General features: G+C 35.2%; 1 protein-coding gene across 6 annotated transcripts in view; it reads left to right on the top strand.

Annotated features, from left to right (window-relative positions):
• Window positions 1-294: 294 nt before the first annotated feature.
• Window positions 295-20,410, top strand: part of LOC102800783 (transmembrane and coiled-coil domains protein 2-like) — an 80,506-nt gene continuing 60,390 nt past the window's right edge. Inside the window, exon 1 of one of the 6 annotated variants that reach the window (XM_085507861.1) lies at window positions 295-491. In XM_085507861.1, coding sequence (XP_085363987.1) covers window positions 473-491 — 19 coding nt within the window. In that variant the 5' untranslated portion in view covers window positions 295-472. Of the gene's footprint in view, window positions 492-10,625; window positions 10,688-20,410 lie in introns of those variants that run through there. The other 5 variants (XM_085507864.1, XM_085507860.1, XM_085507862.1 and 2 more) reach the window with 5 other exon arrangements.

The raw sequence follows: 20,410 nt of genomic DNA, 5'->3' as shown, positions 1-20,410 counted from the left end.
ATTATTTAAAACGAATTTTTAGTTTTTAATATATTTTGCTTGTTCCATCCAGAAATGACATCATACAGTAAGTTCAAATATCCGGAAGTGATTTGGAGGTCGCGGTGTGTTTTGAATGAAAGCTGGTTTTGGTTGTGTAAGGTGTTTTTGTATGTACTGTCCTCGTTTCGTTTGATCACTACCAAACCGCAAGAGTCAATGTTCGTGTATACAAGTTATTAGTTATATTGTTTTAACCCCTGCTATTCGTGTTGATACATCCAAACATCCAAGTTCGAACTGCAACGCCATTGCGAGTTCGAACTGCGACCCAACCTGAGTCGCATCTCGGCCGCGATCGTGGACTTATCAAGTTTGGATCCCGACGTTACTTTATTTACGCCTATTTATATGTGAGTTGTATGATTACTTAAACATCACCGAACTCTGCCATTATTCTTGCCAAGTACTTATCATTCACCGTAGCAGTCTCATGTCGAGTCAACAAACTGGTGAGTATCCAATTTTTGTTCGATGACTTACATCCCTTCAGTGTCACAGTGACCGAGAGAAGATGTATCGTTTGAAGGCTACGATACAAGCAACATTCAAAATGGCCGCGTCGATTATCAACGTTAAAGGTCGCCTATTTGTGTAATTTAAAAGCGAAATCTTACTTATTTACCGAAGTTTGTGACAATGAGATATCGCTTACTGAGTCATAGTTTGTGGTAGGTAAGCATCGTGCGCGTGCAGACATATCGATAAACGAACATGGTCGGTGCATGTACGGTTAGTAACCGTGGTGCATGTCTTCCGTTCCAGTGCTGCTAGGGGAGGGGCTTTATGAACGACCAACTAAAACTTGAAGTGTTGCCGGTGTTTCAGATATATGTTTATTAATATATATCTACAACCCATGTGTTTGCGCTTCGAGTTGGTTCACGATCTGGGTGCTCTATGGATTTGTTTGAGTGTTAGTAAATGTGATAACTCAAAACAAGACAATTGCAGTCATTTCCCATATACTAGTACATCATGTATTTTTTACTTATTCATCTTTAGAAATTTAAAAAAAAGTTTCAGTTTATTACATTTATTGATCCGGCTTCATGAAAATAAACAACTTTACCTCTTGTCTATGAGTTCTCATAAGAACAATTGCAATGTTACCACTAACTTATTACTTTATCCAAAAGCAATGGAGAAACCTCTTCTCCATTGCGTTCAGTGTCATCATTCTTGGTGTTTTCTTTTGACTGGCTGACTGACTTCATGAATAATAATTAACATAATGTAACGGTCAGTTTAAACTAAGCAATTACTGTCATAATAGTAACCACGATGACATAATGTGTAGCTTTTATGACATGTATACACACTGACAGTCAATACAATAATGGTTACATCATTTATCACTATTGTATGAAATATAGCAGCTGTAACGTATGGCTACTATTTACGTCATGTACGACTGTGTATGCACGATATCCATTATACTATATAGATCTCTGTTCATTGTTTGTCAGCCAAGGTCCACCACCTATTCACCCAATACCTCCCCACTTATTGTGAGGCAATAAATCCACAATTACAAAACCATGTGATTTGGACAATGACAGCCTGGCTGTAAATTTTATTTTTATTGCAATGACAGAACATCATGATGTGTGACTCTATTTTTCATGACCCAAAAAGCCAAATTGCTCAGTAATCATGTCGCCTCAAATAACAAGCAAAACAATTTTATATAATATTTCCTAGTTTGTCACTGCCAAAAAAAGTGTGGGTGATCTTTTTTCACACATACTGTGCAACGCCCTCTGTTGATGAATTAATGAAATTTTTCTGCTGTAGAATTTGTTAGCCAAAGTCACGTCTTTCAAAAAAAAGTTTTTTGTTTGATTATGTGGTCTTATGAAATGTATAGTACATCTTTCATGCAACTTGTCATAATTTTTGCATTCAACTGCAAAGTTATTGTATCAGGGTTATCTATTGATTGCATTTTGATTACTCGTTTACTGTCATTCTTTCAAGACCACCTGACTTCTATTGCTACGAAAAATGGCAGCATTGTATCAGAGCCGAACTACTGTTTCTTCCACAAATTAACAGGAGATTATCTCCAATGTTTTTACACGGCCGGGACCAAACGAGAGCCGAGGTCTGTCAGAATTCAGTTCAGTTCGATCAGAGATGAACAACGCCGTCAAATACTTAGTATGAAAATGACTGAAAACTGCATCGTGACTGCTTCTACAATGTACAATTTATCTTTGGTATCTTTAAAAAGTTTCTTCAATTTCCATTGGATCTGTCAGTCATCCTTTCGAGTTTGTGTTGCAGTATTTCTTCACTAGATTCCAAATATATATTAGGGCGCGTACCTCTTCGTCAAGCCAGAAATTACACAAAATTACAAACGATGTTGTGTCCGCCATAATTGAAGTAAGAGGTTACTTGAAGAAGCTGATTAAGGCATGATTTAGCCAGGGTTTATTGAAGTCGAATATGGCTCAAGCCGAACACGACTATTTTTCTGGCTCGAGCCACAGGGCTTTGATAAAATGCTGTTGTGCATTCGTAGCAATTGATGACCCATGTCTGCATTTTTCACTACAAAATACAATTACTATGACCTGAGTCGATCTATTCAGACCTCAATGTGGTATAATATGCGTGACATCAGTGTAATAAATGTATGATACAAGCATAATAAATGGACGAAGCGAATGCAATAAATGTTTGTGACAGTTTGGCCAAAAGCCGCTGCTGTACATGTTTGTTAACCCCAAAACTTAAGGGCTAATACTTTTGATCAATGCATGATATTTTTTGTCTGACATACACATGATTGTAAATAATTGCTGTCATAGTGTGCATACAAGTTCACTACTCTAAAACATTATGAATTAAACATCTAAATTGCTTAATGCAGTCATTTGGAGTTACCAAACATAATTAGACCTTAATTACTGTACGAGAAAAGTAGTCTTAGTTGTCAATTTCAAACAGAAACCAAAATCTCACTGATAAAAAGATAACGATAGTGCCTAAGTTGATGAGGGCACACCTCATTGATGCACTCAAACTGTCTGAATGTGGCAGCTATATCATTTCAATCTACTGTGCTGAAAAAATGTATTTGTACTGAAAAGAAGTTTATCACATTGCCTACAGAAGTCATTTTCTTTCCATTTATCTTGACCTAACATTGACTTGGTATTAGCTAATGGTTTTTGGATCAAAGTTTTTCCATGATTTGTTACTGTTAGTATTACCATGGGTCAGATTGCCAGGGACGTAAAGTAGATAATAGTTTTTTATTTTACTATGGCAGTAAACTAAACACTGCATCATTACAATCTGAATTTAAGAGTTGACCCAGTTACTGACATGACACACTTTCAAATTCACTTCAATTGATGACAGATTGCCTGGAAGGTGTAATATAAAATAAAATTGTTTTCCTCAAGCACAATTCTTCAGAGCTGTATTGCCAATTTTGCAAATATATTTTCAAAGAAAAAATTGTTTACTTGAAAGTTCAAACTTGTCTCCATTAACTACAACACATCATTATTTTGAAATTTATTTACCGTATTTGCTTTATTTACTAGAGCATATGTTCATCAGGGATTTGTTTAAACAAGGAAACAAGGGCGTAGCGCCCTCATGCCATGGTCATGCGCCCCCTTAGCCTGGGGAACAGATCCTCTGGCAACCATAAAATTCGGATTGACCAGGGATAACATGTGGCCATAGTCTTCAACTGTGACCTGTCTGATAGTAGTTTTGGCCCCAAGGAAGCCACAGATTGCTCCATTTTAACTTAGAATTATCAAAAACTCCACACCCTGGTAGAGAGAACCCTATCTCTCCCACTTGGTGGCGCCGCTGAATTGCAGTGCTCAGTCTTGTGGTTTTTTCATAGAAAAACCCCTGCTTATGTATGCATGTTTATGGCCAAAAGTCAAAAGATTACAACTAGTATTTTACATGTGCTTCTATTGGTGATGTGCTTTTACTATTTAGCAAGTACAGTATGCAGTATGAATTTAAAAATCCAAGCATCATGCCATCACACTTGAGAATTAACTGATTATTATGCAAGAGGTGTTTCATGATCATACTATATGACTTGAATTGAAAATTACATGTACCGTATCGTTCAGATGTGTCCCAGCTGTGATGTTGTTACAATGGTCATGTGATCTATACTAATCACCTCATGTCTCCTCATGCAGTCTTGCTGTGTCTATTTAAAGTGTTCAGTAATATTCTATTTTTATTTTGCGTACTAATTGCTAAGTTTTGTGTATTGATTAATTTATTATCTTCCCTGCTAAGGTACAAAAATGTTATTATCAAAGGTTATAAATGACAAGTGAGAAAATGTGGGTATCGCTTACATACAAAAGAACCGCTTGGGAAAATTAGTCAGTGTACATGTATATGGTGGGAGATTTTACTTACAAAGCATCAGATAGTTGTTAAGTCTATTCAGTTTCTTGATAGAGTCACTGGTCTTCTATTTTTGGAAGCAAAAGTTAGGGAAATGGTCGAAAACTTTCAAAACTGTACTTTGATATAGTTGTTGAGATTCTCCTGAATAGAAATAACCCCTACATGTGCAACGAGCATAAATTAGGTTGATCAGAATTGTCTCATACATGTAGTATTGTTAAGTTGATTTTGTGCTGTTTGATTGACTTTTCACTATTTTGACTTTACTATTTTCATCGTCCTTGCGACTGACATTGCACAGCAGCTCGTGCAGAGCCCATAGACGTAAAGTGGTGTGTGTGTCGTACTTTGACGTATTCATAGCTCTGTCCTTGCCAGTTATAAGACCTTGCTACAGCCAATCAGATGGATATGTAAATTATGTTCATACTAAATACATGTTGTAATAATTACTATACATGTAGATTGCAAAATTATTAACCCCAAAAGTGACCCTACTTTAAGATGTGTTTAGTAATTTTCTGTGTGTATTGTACCGGAGTAATTAGCCAATATACCAAATGAATATTACCCGTAGATATACATGTAACGATGCTATGATCAAGAAAGCAGCTCGATATGAATTTATTTTTACAGCTGTCTAATCTACAAAACTGTACATGTTGTGCTAAGATCTAGATATTACACACCACGCTGGCTCAGTATTATGCATATTAAAAAAGTATTAAAATATCCAGCATATGTCCCTTTAATCTAGATAGATGCCAGATGTATGTATGTATTTTAGTAATTGGACTGTTTTTGAAAGCTTCAGATTAATGGGGTTTGTGTCCCACAAGACTTGCGTCATAAGAATACACGAACAGTGTTAGTATGCAATTTATGTTATTTGATATCATTGCATTTTGTACATGTATGATGTCTTCATTGACCCAGGTGTATTACAGAATTATTTCTCCTGCCTGCCAATTTGTTGGAACATTTCCATATATTTTTTTTTTCATTTCAATGTTACACGTTCATTTTAGATAGAGTTTTAGTTTTTGGATCCAACATTTGAATCTCCATTTTGATCATACATTTTCATGTTTATGTTAACATTTCAAACAATCCATTGATCATGGAGGTAAATATTTTTACTTCTATGGTTTGATGAGGATGAACCTTTTGATGGTTTATATAAATAAGATATGTAAACAGAATAGTAACATATCAAGGCGCTCAACATTTGATGTTGTTCATTGGCTTGCCTTATTTCCAACCAGCTGAATTGTCAGTGTTTGTGTTTACAATAGTTCCTAGTCCTAATCAATCAAACAAGTCTTTGGTGATGTGGTGATCACATTACATTTTCTCTCTAACCATGGACCTGCTCTAACATAAACAAACTTATATGGGTGTTTTCTTGACTTGTCAACTCAATCATAGTACATGTATATATTTGCCAGAATGGATAGATTGAGAATGAAAAACATTTCCACCTAACATGCTCACACTATGATGCATTGAGATTAATTGAATTAAAATTAATTTGTTACTTTATTCTCAACTCAGCAAAATCTAGCATAAATATCTCGATGTCGGAACTAAGTTGGACTGGAGGTTTTTTTTCTAGAAATATACTACATCTCAAGAAAGTCGTACAAACTGGTAAAAAACTTCAAAGTAATCTCCATACACCTCACTGACTAAAATTATAATCCAATCCTAACATAAGCTTTTAATGGGATCTTTCCCTGAAAAATATTGCGATCAAATATGGAAATAAATCACGTGTCAACAATAAAAATAAGATTTAAGCTGATTTAGGCTTATTTCACATATTTATATTTTGACTCAACCTAATTACGTTCACGCACTGGGAGGGCCAGTCCCTAGCACGGGCTAAGAGGCACAATCAGTCAGTGACCTTTGTTAAGCCACTGTTTACGAAAAATCCTTTAATTTAGCTTGCAAATCCTGGTAAGCATATTTTCTGTTCTAACTATCTCAAGATTTTGCTGTCTTTCCATATACTCAGTAAAGCTTTTGTCTCTTCATCGCTCCAGTGCGAGGGAACAACGTCTTGTACACACTGAGCTCGGTTGCCATTTTCAAATTGAGAAAGTTGCATATATTTGTTCATGTGCATAATATTTACACCCAAAGGTTGTCACAGAGGGCGCTTAGCCCTGGGTTAAGCGTTCATGCACACTTCGTTAGCCTGTGCTAAGGGTCAGATTTTACCCATACTTAGCATTCCTTAGCCCGTGCTAAGCGTTCATGCACGTTTTCTGAGCACGGACTAAAGAATTTGACCTCTTAGCCCGTGCTAAGTAGCTGTGCGTGAACGCAAATAATGTCCTGCTGTGCTGTATACAACTAACACTGTTGATTTCCATATACCCAACATGGCTCTGCTCACCATCGTATCAAATGTCATTTTCACTATCTTTGTAGCTCAGCGATGAACACACATCTTTGCTCTGTTGATTCTCTTGAAATGATAATATTGTGTAGCAATTTGATATTCTGTATGCTCAAAAAAGCTGTCAGCACTCAAAGTCATTCTTCTCTGTAATATTCTCTTCAGTAGCCAGGGTTTGGCTTCTCCAACGAGGTTTTGTACATGTGCGCACACTGTCTCGTTAATACTCCAGTGTTTTTAATGAATGCACCACGTTAATTATCCTACCAACGTCCCTTCTTGAATTGTACTTCATTGAATTTGCCCATAGGATTCATATAGGACAAATTCCTATAGGATTCCTATAATATTATGACACAAAATCCTATTGGATTCCTATCATATAGGAAAATATTTGTCAAAATACTATAGGAATCCTACAGGAATTTGTCCTTGTATGGGACAATACTCACTATGCTGGAAAATACATTGTTCCACAGTTAAGTTTGGTAGTATTCTCTGCATTCACTCTTCTCTTCTCTAGCAATTTATAGACTTTGGTTTTCTGCATGTTTTACTACAGCCATGTAGGGTAAAATTCTACACAGATTGTGATACTCGTTATCATACTGAATCAGTCAGTCCTCAATGTCTTTCTTAGTTGTGATGTCCAGCTCACCAACTATCTTAACAGTGCTGGTACAATTTATCTAAAGTTTGATACATGCTATGTTCTTCAGTTGTAATAGTTTATTCGGGTGCCGCTTTTAGTCAGATCATCTGAATCAGTCAATTTTCTCTTTGTTCAAACTAATGGAACTGTTAGTCTTCCAACACATAAACCAATACCACTCGCAAACAGCTATTCTTCTAAGTATATGTACTACAAATATACAACAATCGACAATCACTGAGTACTGCATTTAATCTAATCTGAAGTTGCTGATAACTATTTTCCAATATTGTCCACTACTACACATGTACTGCAGTATTCATAGATAGACATGTATAACCTTGATCGATAGTATTGGTAATGACTGCGCATATATACATGTATATATATAATATATATTCCGGTGTGTATATATGTACATGTATATACCGGTACTAATGAAAAAAATATTTCCTTTCTGAAGTTGACAACTTGAATAGGCACAGTGCTTTTCAACTCTTAGTTTATAATGTTTAATGTTATAGTTATGCATATTTGAATAATAACACCTTCAGAATCATTTTTTTTTTTCACAAACAAGATTACCAAGAGCCATGGAATAAATATGCAAATTACTGTCATCATGTGTTCATGTTATGCAAATCAGCTGCCTTCATAGTCCAGTATAGCTCAGAGCCATGGAATAAATATGCAAATTACTGTCATCATGTGTTCATGTTATGCAAATGAGCTGCCTTCATAGTCCAGTGCTGTATAACTCAAACTAGCAACAATTTTAAAAGTGATGTACCCCTTCTAAAGCTGTAATCTGTTTTCTTCAGAAATTGATTACCAAATCAAACTGTTATTTCTACTTTGATCAGCAAATTAAAAACAACTTGTGTAGCTTTTAAACCATTGAAAACCAGAATCAAAACGAAACAAAATGTTGGAACATAGCCCCTGATGATACATACATGTGTACTCTGTGGATGCCGAGTCTTTGGTCAAAATGGAATATCACAATTCATTCTTTGATAGAATCTCCTGTTTAATTCCATTACAAATAGTCCTTTGTAGTAGATCAATTGACTTTCTAGAATACGTTTTATAAAAATGTTACAACTCGCTGATAATTAAAAAATTGATAAAGACCGATATATCTATTTTCAAAGAAAAGCGGAAATAACATACCCCACTGTAGATCTGTAGACAAAAGTCTACAGGGAAATTTACAAGTTGAAGAGCGCATAACAAACGACTGACAACGGTTGACAAAACAATCCACAAGAACAAAACAATACAACTAACAAGTACACTACACTACGTCGTCAAATCAATCGCATTTATATGGACTCCACGGTATACATGAAATGATGTCAAGTATTTTGAAAAGAGTGAACACATCCTGCTTCACATGGGGCACTTAAGTACATCTTTCTGAGTCATAATCTTATCATTTCTGAGTGAAATCTGAAGTCTACATCAGACAAGTACATGTAACATTGATGCCATCTGAGATCATCTTTGAAAGATGATGAAAAATCACAAGCTCATTGTATCTAATAAAAAAACGTTTGAAAGTTAAGGCCAGTCATTCTATTTTACATTACAGCCAATTGTCTATCATAATGTATGTGATGTCAGGCCTTTAAACTGCCGAAGAAAATAGTTTGTTAACCTTCAGTATTATAAAGTAAGTTTTACAGGTGACTATACATGCCAGATATCTTGACAGTTAGATGATTTATTCTCTGGTGTTTACCCATGCTGCTTGTCTAGACCCTCCAGTGACACAACCTTATTGTGGCTGACCTCGGTTGACTTTAAACTTTATATGATCAGTATTTTTTCAGTTATTGGAGTATTATTATTCATACCATTAGTCTGCAAATGACCCTGACGACCTTGGTGAAGGTCAGCAGGTGATTTTATTTGATATGCCAGAGACAGCAGGATATCGCAATGAATCGCAATATTTATTATGATAGTAAGGTTATATGACTCCTGTAAAATTTACAAAATGTAGAATATCTGTATGATTGTTTGGGTGTATCTGTGATTTGTATATAAACATAGTGAGGTGACGAGAGACAAGAGTGGCACCTCAATGTTAGGGGTTTGTTCTCTCACCCAACACATCTGGCAACTGAACATATTTCTGTAAGTTCTGTAATTCTGTTTTTCAATACCCAATTAGATCTGGTGTTAACTAGAATTTTTGTTGTTGTTTTTCACATATGAAATATACCTGATATCCTACATGCAAAGTAAATCTGTCGTGGTACATTTCTATGCTGTCTATGCCTCACCCACAGTTTGCTGATGTCAACCCTAATTATTCATACCTATAAATGTACAGCTTGGTTCCGGTAGTAGAGGAAGCAAACAGTTTCTGCTGCGGTAGATTGTAAATCTCAATCTGAAATTTATTAATATTTTTTTTCACTCATATCTTAACAAAATCTTTCTTGATATACACTGTATATAAGGAAGTATTTTTCTTCTTCCCTTAAAAATTCACTGCTTTATTTTCATTTTATTAAATTTTCAGTTTATGATACTTCTTACACCAATCTTTTTTTTCTTCTAAAATTGTTTAGTAAATTTTTGACCATGTGGATACAATTTCCAGTTTACAGAGTTCTTGATCACATTTTTGAAAAAATTATGTGTTTTTATTTCATGAAATCTTGGTGGCAGAGATTTTCATTGCATTGTTTTGAAAAATATTAGTTTACTACTGATCAGGTAAATAAACTGAATGGAGTTTCAATGTTTCACAAAATTGATTTACTATAGCAATCGTATGCACCTGGTACTTCCCTTATCTTGTGTAGAAAGGTTATGTTATTTCCAACACCAGAGGGCAGACTATGATTTATTGCATCAAATTCCGGCAGTGCTTTTCTGTATAGCAAAGTTTTTAGTGATAATAAACCAGAAATGTATTTTATGTGCAGTTCTAAGAGTTCCTTAAGTTGTGGTTTCCGACATAGTTTGGTTACTGAATTATTGTTTTTGTTCAAGTACTCATTTGTAGTATAGTACATAGTATAGTGTATGTGTCATAAAGGGGCGTGTTCCCGTTGACATCATGTATTCTATTTGTTGTTCCTGGAAGCAACATTATAACAGGTGACACAGTTGTAAGAGCAGGGTGGTGATAGTCATGCCAATCAGATCCACGAAACGTACAGGTGAGATAAAACTTGCTGTTTTTGCCTTACTCAGCCGGAAATTATCTGCCATTTCTTGTCAATTTTTTTTTATACTTAGTATATGATTTTTATTTAAAGTTGGGCTTTTTCGTTGAGATTAGAGATTTTTTTAATAAGCTAAATATCAGTCACCGCAATATCTTCTGTAAATTTCTGAAACATTATACATGTATTAATATTATATTATATTAGTAGTACATGTTGTACTATGGAGGGTAGAACTTCAGTCATGAAAAGTTAATTATACTCTGTATACCGTCTATGGTGTCCAAACTAGGAAGTGCAGTTATATCAATCGTTTTAAACTAATGTATAAATCACTTTACAATAGCTAAGATTTTAGTGATTTTAAATGCATCCTGGAATTAGCAGTACTTTATCTAAAGTGTCAATAATTAATTTTAAGAATATACTTTTTAGATAAATTGAATCCTCATTTTGCTGTGTACATTCAGTGAACATTTTCATTATTGTATGCAAATAATAATTTAATTTTTTAATTTCTGAGGGCATTTCATGAGAAAGAAAGAAAAATTGGAAAACTTTTATAAAAAAAACACCTGAACTATGTTTGATGAAAAAGTGCTGGGGTATACGCTTGTGTGTGTGACTTTTATTGCCAGCTTTGTCCCTCAAATGCTTACAGTATGGTGCATGTGATCACACCACCCTTGCATGCCTCACCACTGTATTTATTCTAATCTTACCTTGAATATAGTCTTGTATGAACAATGGAATGACTATTGAGTTCACCTTAGCTATTTAGCAACACAACAGAAACTGTTTCCTTATAAATGCACATTACATTTCCGACCTTGTCATTCAAAGTTTATGCAAATGAGTCAACTCATATCAGACCATGATATACATGTACATGTAGTCGTATGTCAGTGTGTGTCATTGTGTGCGTGTTATATAGTTGAACTTTAACCTTTGTGGCTGGCCCCACCCACTATATTTATGATGAAATTATAAAATCAAAAACAAATGTCATTTTATTTATATACTTTAGTTTCAAAACTGTATTATCCGTAAAAGTATTAGCCCTAAGTCTCTAACGTATGTGTATGTTAAAAGAAGCCATGAATGAAAATAAGTAGTTATGGCATTCTTGATTTTTGCAAGTCAGAAATCATGATTTTTGCAAGTCAGAAATCTGAGCAACCTAAAATCCTGACATGCAACATGATTGTGAATCCAGCTTTGCCAACGGGCTCCTCAAAACTAATCAAGGAAATAAGAAACATGCAAAATGTTTGATGTTCACTTGGACCAAACAGACATCCGGACATTTTTACCGCCTGGCAAGCACAACTGGTGAAAACAATGGTTCAGTTGTGCAACACACAAATTTGGTCTTTCAGGATAAGCTTAAGTTGAGTTTGTGTTGTTTTCTCAATTTTAGCTGTTTTTACTGGACCAGTGTTCCACAGCAGCTCGCTCATAGCCCATAAAAGTACAAATGTACATAGTACAGTGGTGCACGTCCAAGCAACATAAGTTTGTATATATCGCCTAGTTTATATACATAGTGCAGTCAAAGCGCAACAAATTTCAGCTGTAAATTCAGATAATTGATTAATTTGTATTTTATACTTTATATTGTCACCTATACATGTAAGTTAACTTTACCAAATTAGAAATTTTAAATAACTTTTAACTACAATTTATACCTCACATACATCTGATTCTGTTGTACTCAATGCAACAAACTCCTATTTGCAAAAAAGAAACACACTTATACATGATGTCAACAGCTTGAACACAATTGTTTTTGGTTGTTGAGGTGTGGTTGCCTAGCAATATGGTACGTATATATTATTATGCAATTTGTTTTGAGGTTGTGGTTTGTCAAGCATGTCACTGGTCCCGTGACAATACTAGCAAATCATACTTCTAGACCTGTCACCCATCCATCTAAGTTTGTCAGCCATCTATTGATGACAATCACCCACATTTGACCTGTCTACCCATCATCACCCATCCATCTATTTGTACCTTGCTTATAGACCTACATGTATAACCCATCTACTGTAGCTTTGCCCATTACCCTTTCATCTATACCCATCATCCACCCAACTATACCCATCACCCACTCAGCTATACCCATCGCCCACCCAGCTATACCCATCACCCACTCAACTATACCCATCACCCACCCAGCTATACCCATTACCCACCCAGCTATACCCATTACCCACCCAGCTATACCCATTACCAACCCAGCTATACCCATCACTCACTCAGGTATACCCATTACCCACCCAGCTATACCCATCACCCACCCAGCTATACCCATCACCCACCCAGCTATACCCATCACCCACCCAGCTATACCCATCACCCACCCAGCTATACCCATTACCCACCCAGCTATACCCATTACCAACCCAGCTATACCCATCACTCACTCAGCTATACCCATTACCCACCCAGCTATACCCATTACCCACCCAGCTATACCCATCACCCACCCAGCTATACCCATCACCCACCCAGCTATACCCATCACTCACTCTATCTATACATTGTGCCATCACAAAGCTTTTAGCTAGCCACCTGCCTTATTCAATTTTGATAGAAAATTACCATTAAATGACAACAAATCAACAAAAAATTGATTGTAAGTCTGTTTACAGAATAGGGACTGCTATTTTTAAGTTCAGTAAAGTGTTTAGACAGGCACTTTTTATTTTCTGACTATGACTCTGACCATCACCCATCCATTTACATATACATTGGTTGTCATCTGTAACCCACCCAGCTATACCCATCACCCATCCATTTACATGTACATTGGTTGTCATCTATAACCCACCCAGCTATACCCACCACCTTCCATTTACATATACATTGGTTGTCATCTATAACCCACCCAGCTATACCCACCACCTTCCATTTACATATACATTGGTTGTCATCTATAACCCACCCAGCTATACCCATCACCCATCCATTTACATGTACATTGGTTGTCATCTATAACCCACCCAGCTATACCCACCACCTTCCATTTACATATACATTGGTTGTCATCTGTAACCCACCCAGCTATACCCATCACCCATCCATTTACATATACATTGGTTGTCATCTATAACCCACACAGCTATACCCATCACCCATCCATTTACATGTACATTGGTTGTCATCTATAACCCACCCAGCTATACCCACCACCTTCCATTTACATATACATTGGTTGTCATCTATAACCCACACAGCTATACCCATCACCCATCCATTTACATATACATTGGTTGTCATCTGTAACCCACCCAGCTATACCCATCACCCATCCATTTACATGTACATTGGTTGTCATCTGTAACCCACACAGCTATACCCATCACCCATCCATTTACATGTACATTGGTTGTCATCTATAACCCACCCAGCTATACCCATCACCCATCCATTTACATGTACATTGGTTGTCATCTATAACCCACCCAGCTATACCCATCACCCATCCATTTACATATACATTGGTTGTCATCTATAACCCACCCAGCTATACCCATCACCCATCCATTTACATATACATTGGTTGTCATCTGTAACCCACACAGCTATACCCATCACCCATCCATTTACATATACATTGGTTGTCATCTATAACCCACCCAGCTATACCCATCACCCATCCATTTACATGTACATTGGTTGTCATCTATAACCCACCCAGCTATACCCATCACCCATCCATTTACATGTACATTGGTTGTCATCTATAACCCACCCAGCTATACCCATCACCCATCCATTTACATATACATTGGTTGTCATCTATAACCCACCCAGCTATACCCATCACCCATCCATTTACATATACATTGGTTGTCATCTATAACCCACCCAGCTATACCCACCACCCATCCATTTACATATACATTGGTTGTCATCTGTAACCCACCCAGCTATACCCATCACCCATCCATTTACATATACATTGGTTGTCATCTGTAACCCACACAGCTATACCCATCACCCATCCATTTACATGTACATTGGTTGTCATCTATAACCCACCCAGCTATACCCATCACCCATCCATTTACATATACATTGGTTGTCATCTATAACCCACCCAGCTATACCCACCACCCATCCATTTACATATACATTGGTTGTCATCTGTAACCCACCCAGCTATACCCATCACCCATCCATTTACATATACATTGGTTGTCATCTGTAACCCACACAGCTATACCCATCACCCATCCATTTACATATACATTGGTTGTCATCTATAACCCACCCAGCTATACCCATCACCCATCCATTTACATATACATTGGTTGTCATCTGTAACCCACACAGCTATACCCATCACCCATCCATTTACATATACATTGGTTGTCATCTGTAACCCACCCAGCTATACCCATCACCCATCCATTTACATATACATTGGTTGTCATCTGTAACCCACCCAGCTATACCCATCACCCATCCATTTACATATACATTGGTTGTCATCTGTTGTTAGCTATACCCACAATTAATCTTGTTTAATTTGAAATGAATTAATGTTTTGTAATTTGAATTAAAATGATCTAGTATAATTTGAAATAAATTAATCGATTATAATTTGAAATAATTTAATCTTTTGTAAGGCAGACTTTTTTTATTCCTTGTTTCTCGTGTTTTTATAAGGCAATTTTTTTGAGGAGGGCGGGAAAAAAAATAAAAATTAATTCTTTTTTTCCATTATATTTGTGTGATTCTCAAAAAATTGTAAGCGAGATCATTGATCGGAGAGAAGAAATGAAATAAAATTGTATTCCATGTATAACCTTGTTTCTCATCTGGGCAGACTTCGGTATTTTGTTCATGATACTCCTTCGAAAATGCAACTTGGGTTTGTCATGCGGCGGGCGAAAAAAAAATGAAGATAAAAATAAGTTTTTTTTAAGCAATTTTTTGCACTTACAAGTCGGCGGGCGTGAGAAATTATGCTGAAATAAAATTTTATTTTTATTTCATTTTCGGCTCCTGTTCATTTGGCGGGTTCGCGGAACAAGGGATAATCAAAGTCTGGCCTAATTTGAATTAAAATGATCTAGTATAATTTGAAAAATAAATTAATCTAGTATGATTTGAATTAAAATAACCTTGTTTGATTTGAAATAAATTAAACTACTGTAATATGAAATACATGGATATGCTGTATAGCCTTTCTGTTTTGCATTGTTAATCAAAGTTTCTACTATGAAGTATGATTTTTGAATTATGACAGTCTACCTGTAAATATTTAATTTGTATTTTACCAAGAGTAGGATTATCTTCATGAGTCATTCATCTCCCAGCATGGCTCTGAAAACATATGTCTTACATGCACATATACAGATATTATTTACCATATAATTATTAACAGGTTACAAAGAAACCAATATTTAGAAATGGGCGTGACTCAGTTAAAATTTGAAGAAAAACAAATCTTTACAGAATAAATAAAAAATAACTAACTTATTAATTAAAAAAAAAAACGCTAAAAACATAAAACCTTTAAAAAAATGCTGTAAACTTGTAACTGAACCCCATGTATACAGATATATTGGTATTGACTGTGACTTGTACAATAATTATTGGTGATGTCATACTGTCAACAATTTGCAAGTCAATGGATACGATGACATCTGTCAGCAAAGGGATTTCTTGGAGCCACCTATCTTGGTCTTTTATTTCACATTGTTTTGAAATGAAAATGGCTTTAGAACACCTTGTACTACCCATTGATGTAGCTAGGCCCCCAGTAGTTCATGTCAGTGAATTGGTCAGTGTAATATAATGAGACTCTGGCTCCGTGGCAGCCATATTAAAAGTAATGTTTATACTAGGGGGTCATATCTGAACATCATTTTAATATGCAGACCAAGCTCATTGATTTCCGCTGGTAACATGCAATGCTGTGTTCTGCCTGCACTGAGCCCCAAGCACTAACCAACGCGCCGCCACCCACCGTATACTACATGTAAAAATAATTCCAAGTGAGGTCATGGCTGTTTTTGTTCGGATAAATATGTGATCACCAGCATGGTTGGTGTTTAGATTATGTGATATATCAAATACAAGTGATTTGGAGCAACGTATCCATAGTACTATATGCAAAAACATAGAGACTCTACTGGATTCTAAATAACACATGTACACATAGGTAGGTAAGCCTTGTATACAGTCTTTTCATATTTAAATGAGAGTATGATAGGTTCATGTTTTCTCCGTCAATGCCTCGACCTATATATTTTTTTACTCTAATTGTACTTACCGTCTTGAGATCTGCGTACACGTATATATGTGCAATTTTGCAACCGAGAGTAGACAGAGATGACTGTTTATTGATTTGCATATAACTGTCTGTTAGCACTTCACGACATGGATACTCTTACGTAAATAACCTCCTTACCTTTTGGTTCATTGTTTAACAACAAAACTAATAACAGCAATCAGAGTGTGTGATTAATTTTATTTAGGTTATATCTCTTTTATGTACATACACTGCATTGTACAAAGTTATTCTGTTTTCATTATAGCCTGCTAGTTTACAAATACACAGCTGTGTACATGTTTAGCTGAATGTTTTCTACAACAATTTATTAATCAGAAGGCAATTTCAACCAATTTGTCCAACTTTGTGCTCTGAGGGGTTCCAGTAATTTTTATCAGTGTTACAGTTTGGATAAGTTCTTTAGTCTTAATTATATACATACATGTATACTGAGCTAGATATGCATGGGTTAACTAGACAGTGGAAGTCTTTTTAGAAAGGTGGCTGACCAGTCTTCTTTCCTTAATAAACATAAGTCTCTCTGTTTATGCTGATTCTAGGTGTTTGGCAGTACACTCTTTTAGAAGCTGTTTGAAATTATAAAACATTATGTAAGGCTTTTCTTGTTTAATTAACTGGTTCTCAGATGAAATTTTTAATAATCAGATGTTAAAATCTGACCCAATGAGACTGTGGCAATGCACAATGCATGGTTCACCACTTTTACTATTCCACATAAGAATATATTGTTGTGTATTGTGCTAAGTGCTGCTGGCATTTATTGTGCATTGTTGTGTTTTCTATTTGATGTAGATTTCAAAGCCACCCACGCATATTTCCACGTCTTTTTTATTTACTTATTTGTTTTTCAAAGCGCAATTTAAAAAAAAAGAAACTATATATATGTCTTGATAATGCATTTCACTCCTGGCTTTCAGATGCTTTTAATTTAATAAACTACCTATGACTCAACTTTATTCTAATTAATATTAATTTGCAAAAGACATTTAGTGTTCAAATAATTTGCATACTGTACATGCACTATGTAGTTCTAGGGTTTAACTCCCATCCCAAACCTATTGGTTATTATTGTTTTTCTTGCATGATTGTATGACGTAAATTTTGCATTAGTGAGATTAATTGTACCTGGTTGTGTAGTGGTTAGGCAGGATGAGTGTTGCGCTGTTAGTACCTAGATGTTTTGAAAGTATTTATAACAGTCCTGATCCGATTATTGTAAAAAAACTAAACTGAGTGCAGGGTATATAAACTAAAAACTATGGTCAGTTTTCTGCTTAATGCTCATCTCCGGTTTCATCAGTGATACGACTTTTATTTATGATAGATATTCATACATGTATGACATTTATTATGCATACCAATAATAATAACTACTTAATTCAGAACAATGATATATGTCAATGAGTTTGTAATATTAACATGGCGAATGTCCATTTCACCACCAGACTTTCTTACCCAAATTTTTCTGCACTTTTTCCTTATATTCTTCAATATTTCTGTAAATAAACCCTAATTTTAGAGCCAACTAGACAAAATTGGTGTCAATTTTAAGTTTTTACTCAGTAGATTTGGCTATTTTTGTCCCAATCTTTTGAAATGAAGTGCAGACTATAAACTATTTTGTGATTAAAAGTTTATATGCAAAGTGAATATTTAATGTTATTTGTATGTTTTATAATGCAGTCTGTTACTTCTATGCGCTAACACGTAATATGAATACCGGTAATAATTACTTTATCTATAAACCAAGCAGCTGTAAAGTGTTGACTGATTTTAGTAATTAATTTATTTAACTAAAAATTGATAAAATTATGCAACCCCTACCAGCAGAGGATACAGTTTGGCAAATAAAAATGTCAATTTACATACTGCAACTATGACAGTACAACTAATAAGAAAAATTAAAATAAAAACTAAATATAGAAATAGAAAATACTCTTTGTACTGCACTTCAAAAATTTCTATGCATTTACAAAAATGTCATGTTACTTTAATTAAGGTAGGTTGCTGGTATTGAACTTAATAAATAAGTACGAAAAATTTATCACAAATTTTTGTTTATTATTATTGATTTTGACAATGTCATTAACTTTTCAGCTTTTTTCCCAGTACAAAATATTTGTTCGAAAAAAAATTCCCAAGGAAGCATTATTTCATTAAAAAAATGAATAGCAATCATCAGAATGTTCAAATATTTCTTGACAACAATAAGCACCCATCTTGTGACTACATATAATTTTTTTACCATATGCAACTGACAAAATTTTAAGATTTTACCATAGCAACCAAACTTAAATGACTCAATAATCACCATTTTCATGGTTGTTTGACATGTGTTTGGTGACCATATATTTTTTTTTCTTGGATTCATGAACAACATCATAAAATCATACTGGACACGGCAAGGAAATCCAAATAGTGTAATACATATAGCAGCAAAACACCCTGAAAATATTACACAATAACAGCAAGTTTTCATTCCCGCATTTTAAATTTATATTCAAATATTGTTATCTCTAATTGTTGTCACTTATTGATGCAACATTGTTTTTTTTTTGGTTCTGTTTTTATGTACACACCATGTTTGAGCCTTGCTTGAGTATATGTACATTTGAACACCAGAATGTACACTACATGTACATGTGTACATATATAGCAGGCAATACATACATGAAATTGTGTACATTGCACTTACATTTTTATGGTTCAGTGCATTTATGATCTCTGTCAGTCAAAAATAATTTTCTTGAATATCAATTATAATATGATTTGACTTGATGCCTATTACTGGTAAGAAAAGTTGCTTTAGGCTCATGGTAGTCGTGTGTTCTTGGGAGAACCCCATTCCCGGGATGGTCATCCTCACACACACACACACACAACACACACAGGGGAAACTAAAGCCATAGAGGCCTGCAGGTGCTGGTGTGGTTGACGCCACAATAGCACATTAAGTTGTCATATTGCCAACATAACAAGAAGATGGTAACACAACCCTGTCATATTATCCCAAACATATTATGTATGTGGTCCATGTGAGGTACATGTATGGTTTGTTTACATGAAACAGACAAAAGTGAAAACAAAAACATCCATGTAGTAATGACCTTATGAAGTAGCTTAGTTGAGACTAAACATATCTACCAGTATACAACACTTCGGTTAAGATCAAGCGTCTCAAATTATAATTGCAGACTTAAATTACTTTTATTGCTTGTCAACAAACTAACAATAATACAGCGTAGGTAGATCCAAACTTTGATGGAAGTTTTAGGTCGTTCAGTTTCAAAACAAATGACCTTAGTTACAGACTATTTACACACTGATCATTCTGACAATATAATAATGACAACAATGGCGTTACTTGCGCATACTGATAATTGATGACGATAACCGACTCCAGTCTA

This window comes from Saccoglossus kowalevskii, chromosome 14, assembly GCF_978046115.1.
Source record: "Saccoglossus kowalevskii chromosome 14, keSacKowa6.1, whole genome shotgun sequence".
NCBI lineage: Eukaryota > Metazoa > Hemichordata > Enteropneusta > Harrimaniidae > Saccoglossus > Saccoglossus kowalevskii.
This window is presented reverse-complemented; position numbering and strand designations above follow the sequence as displayed.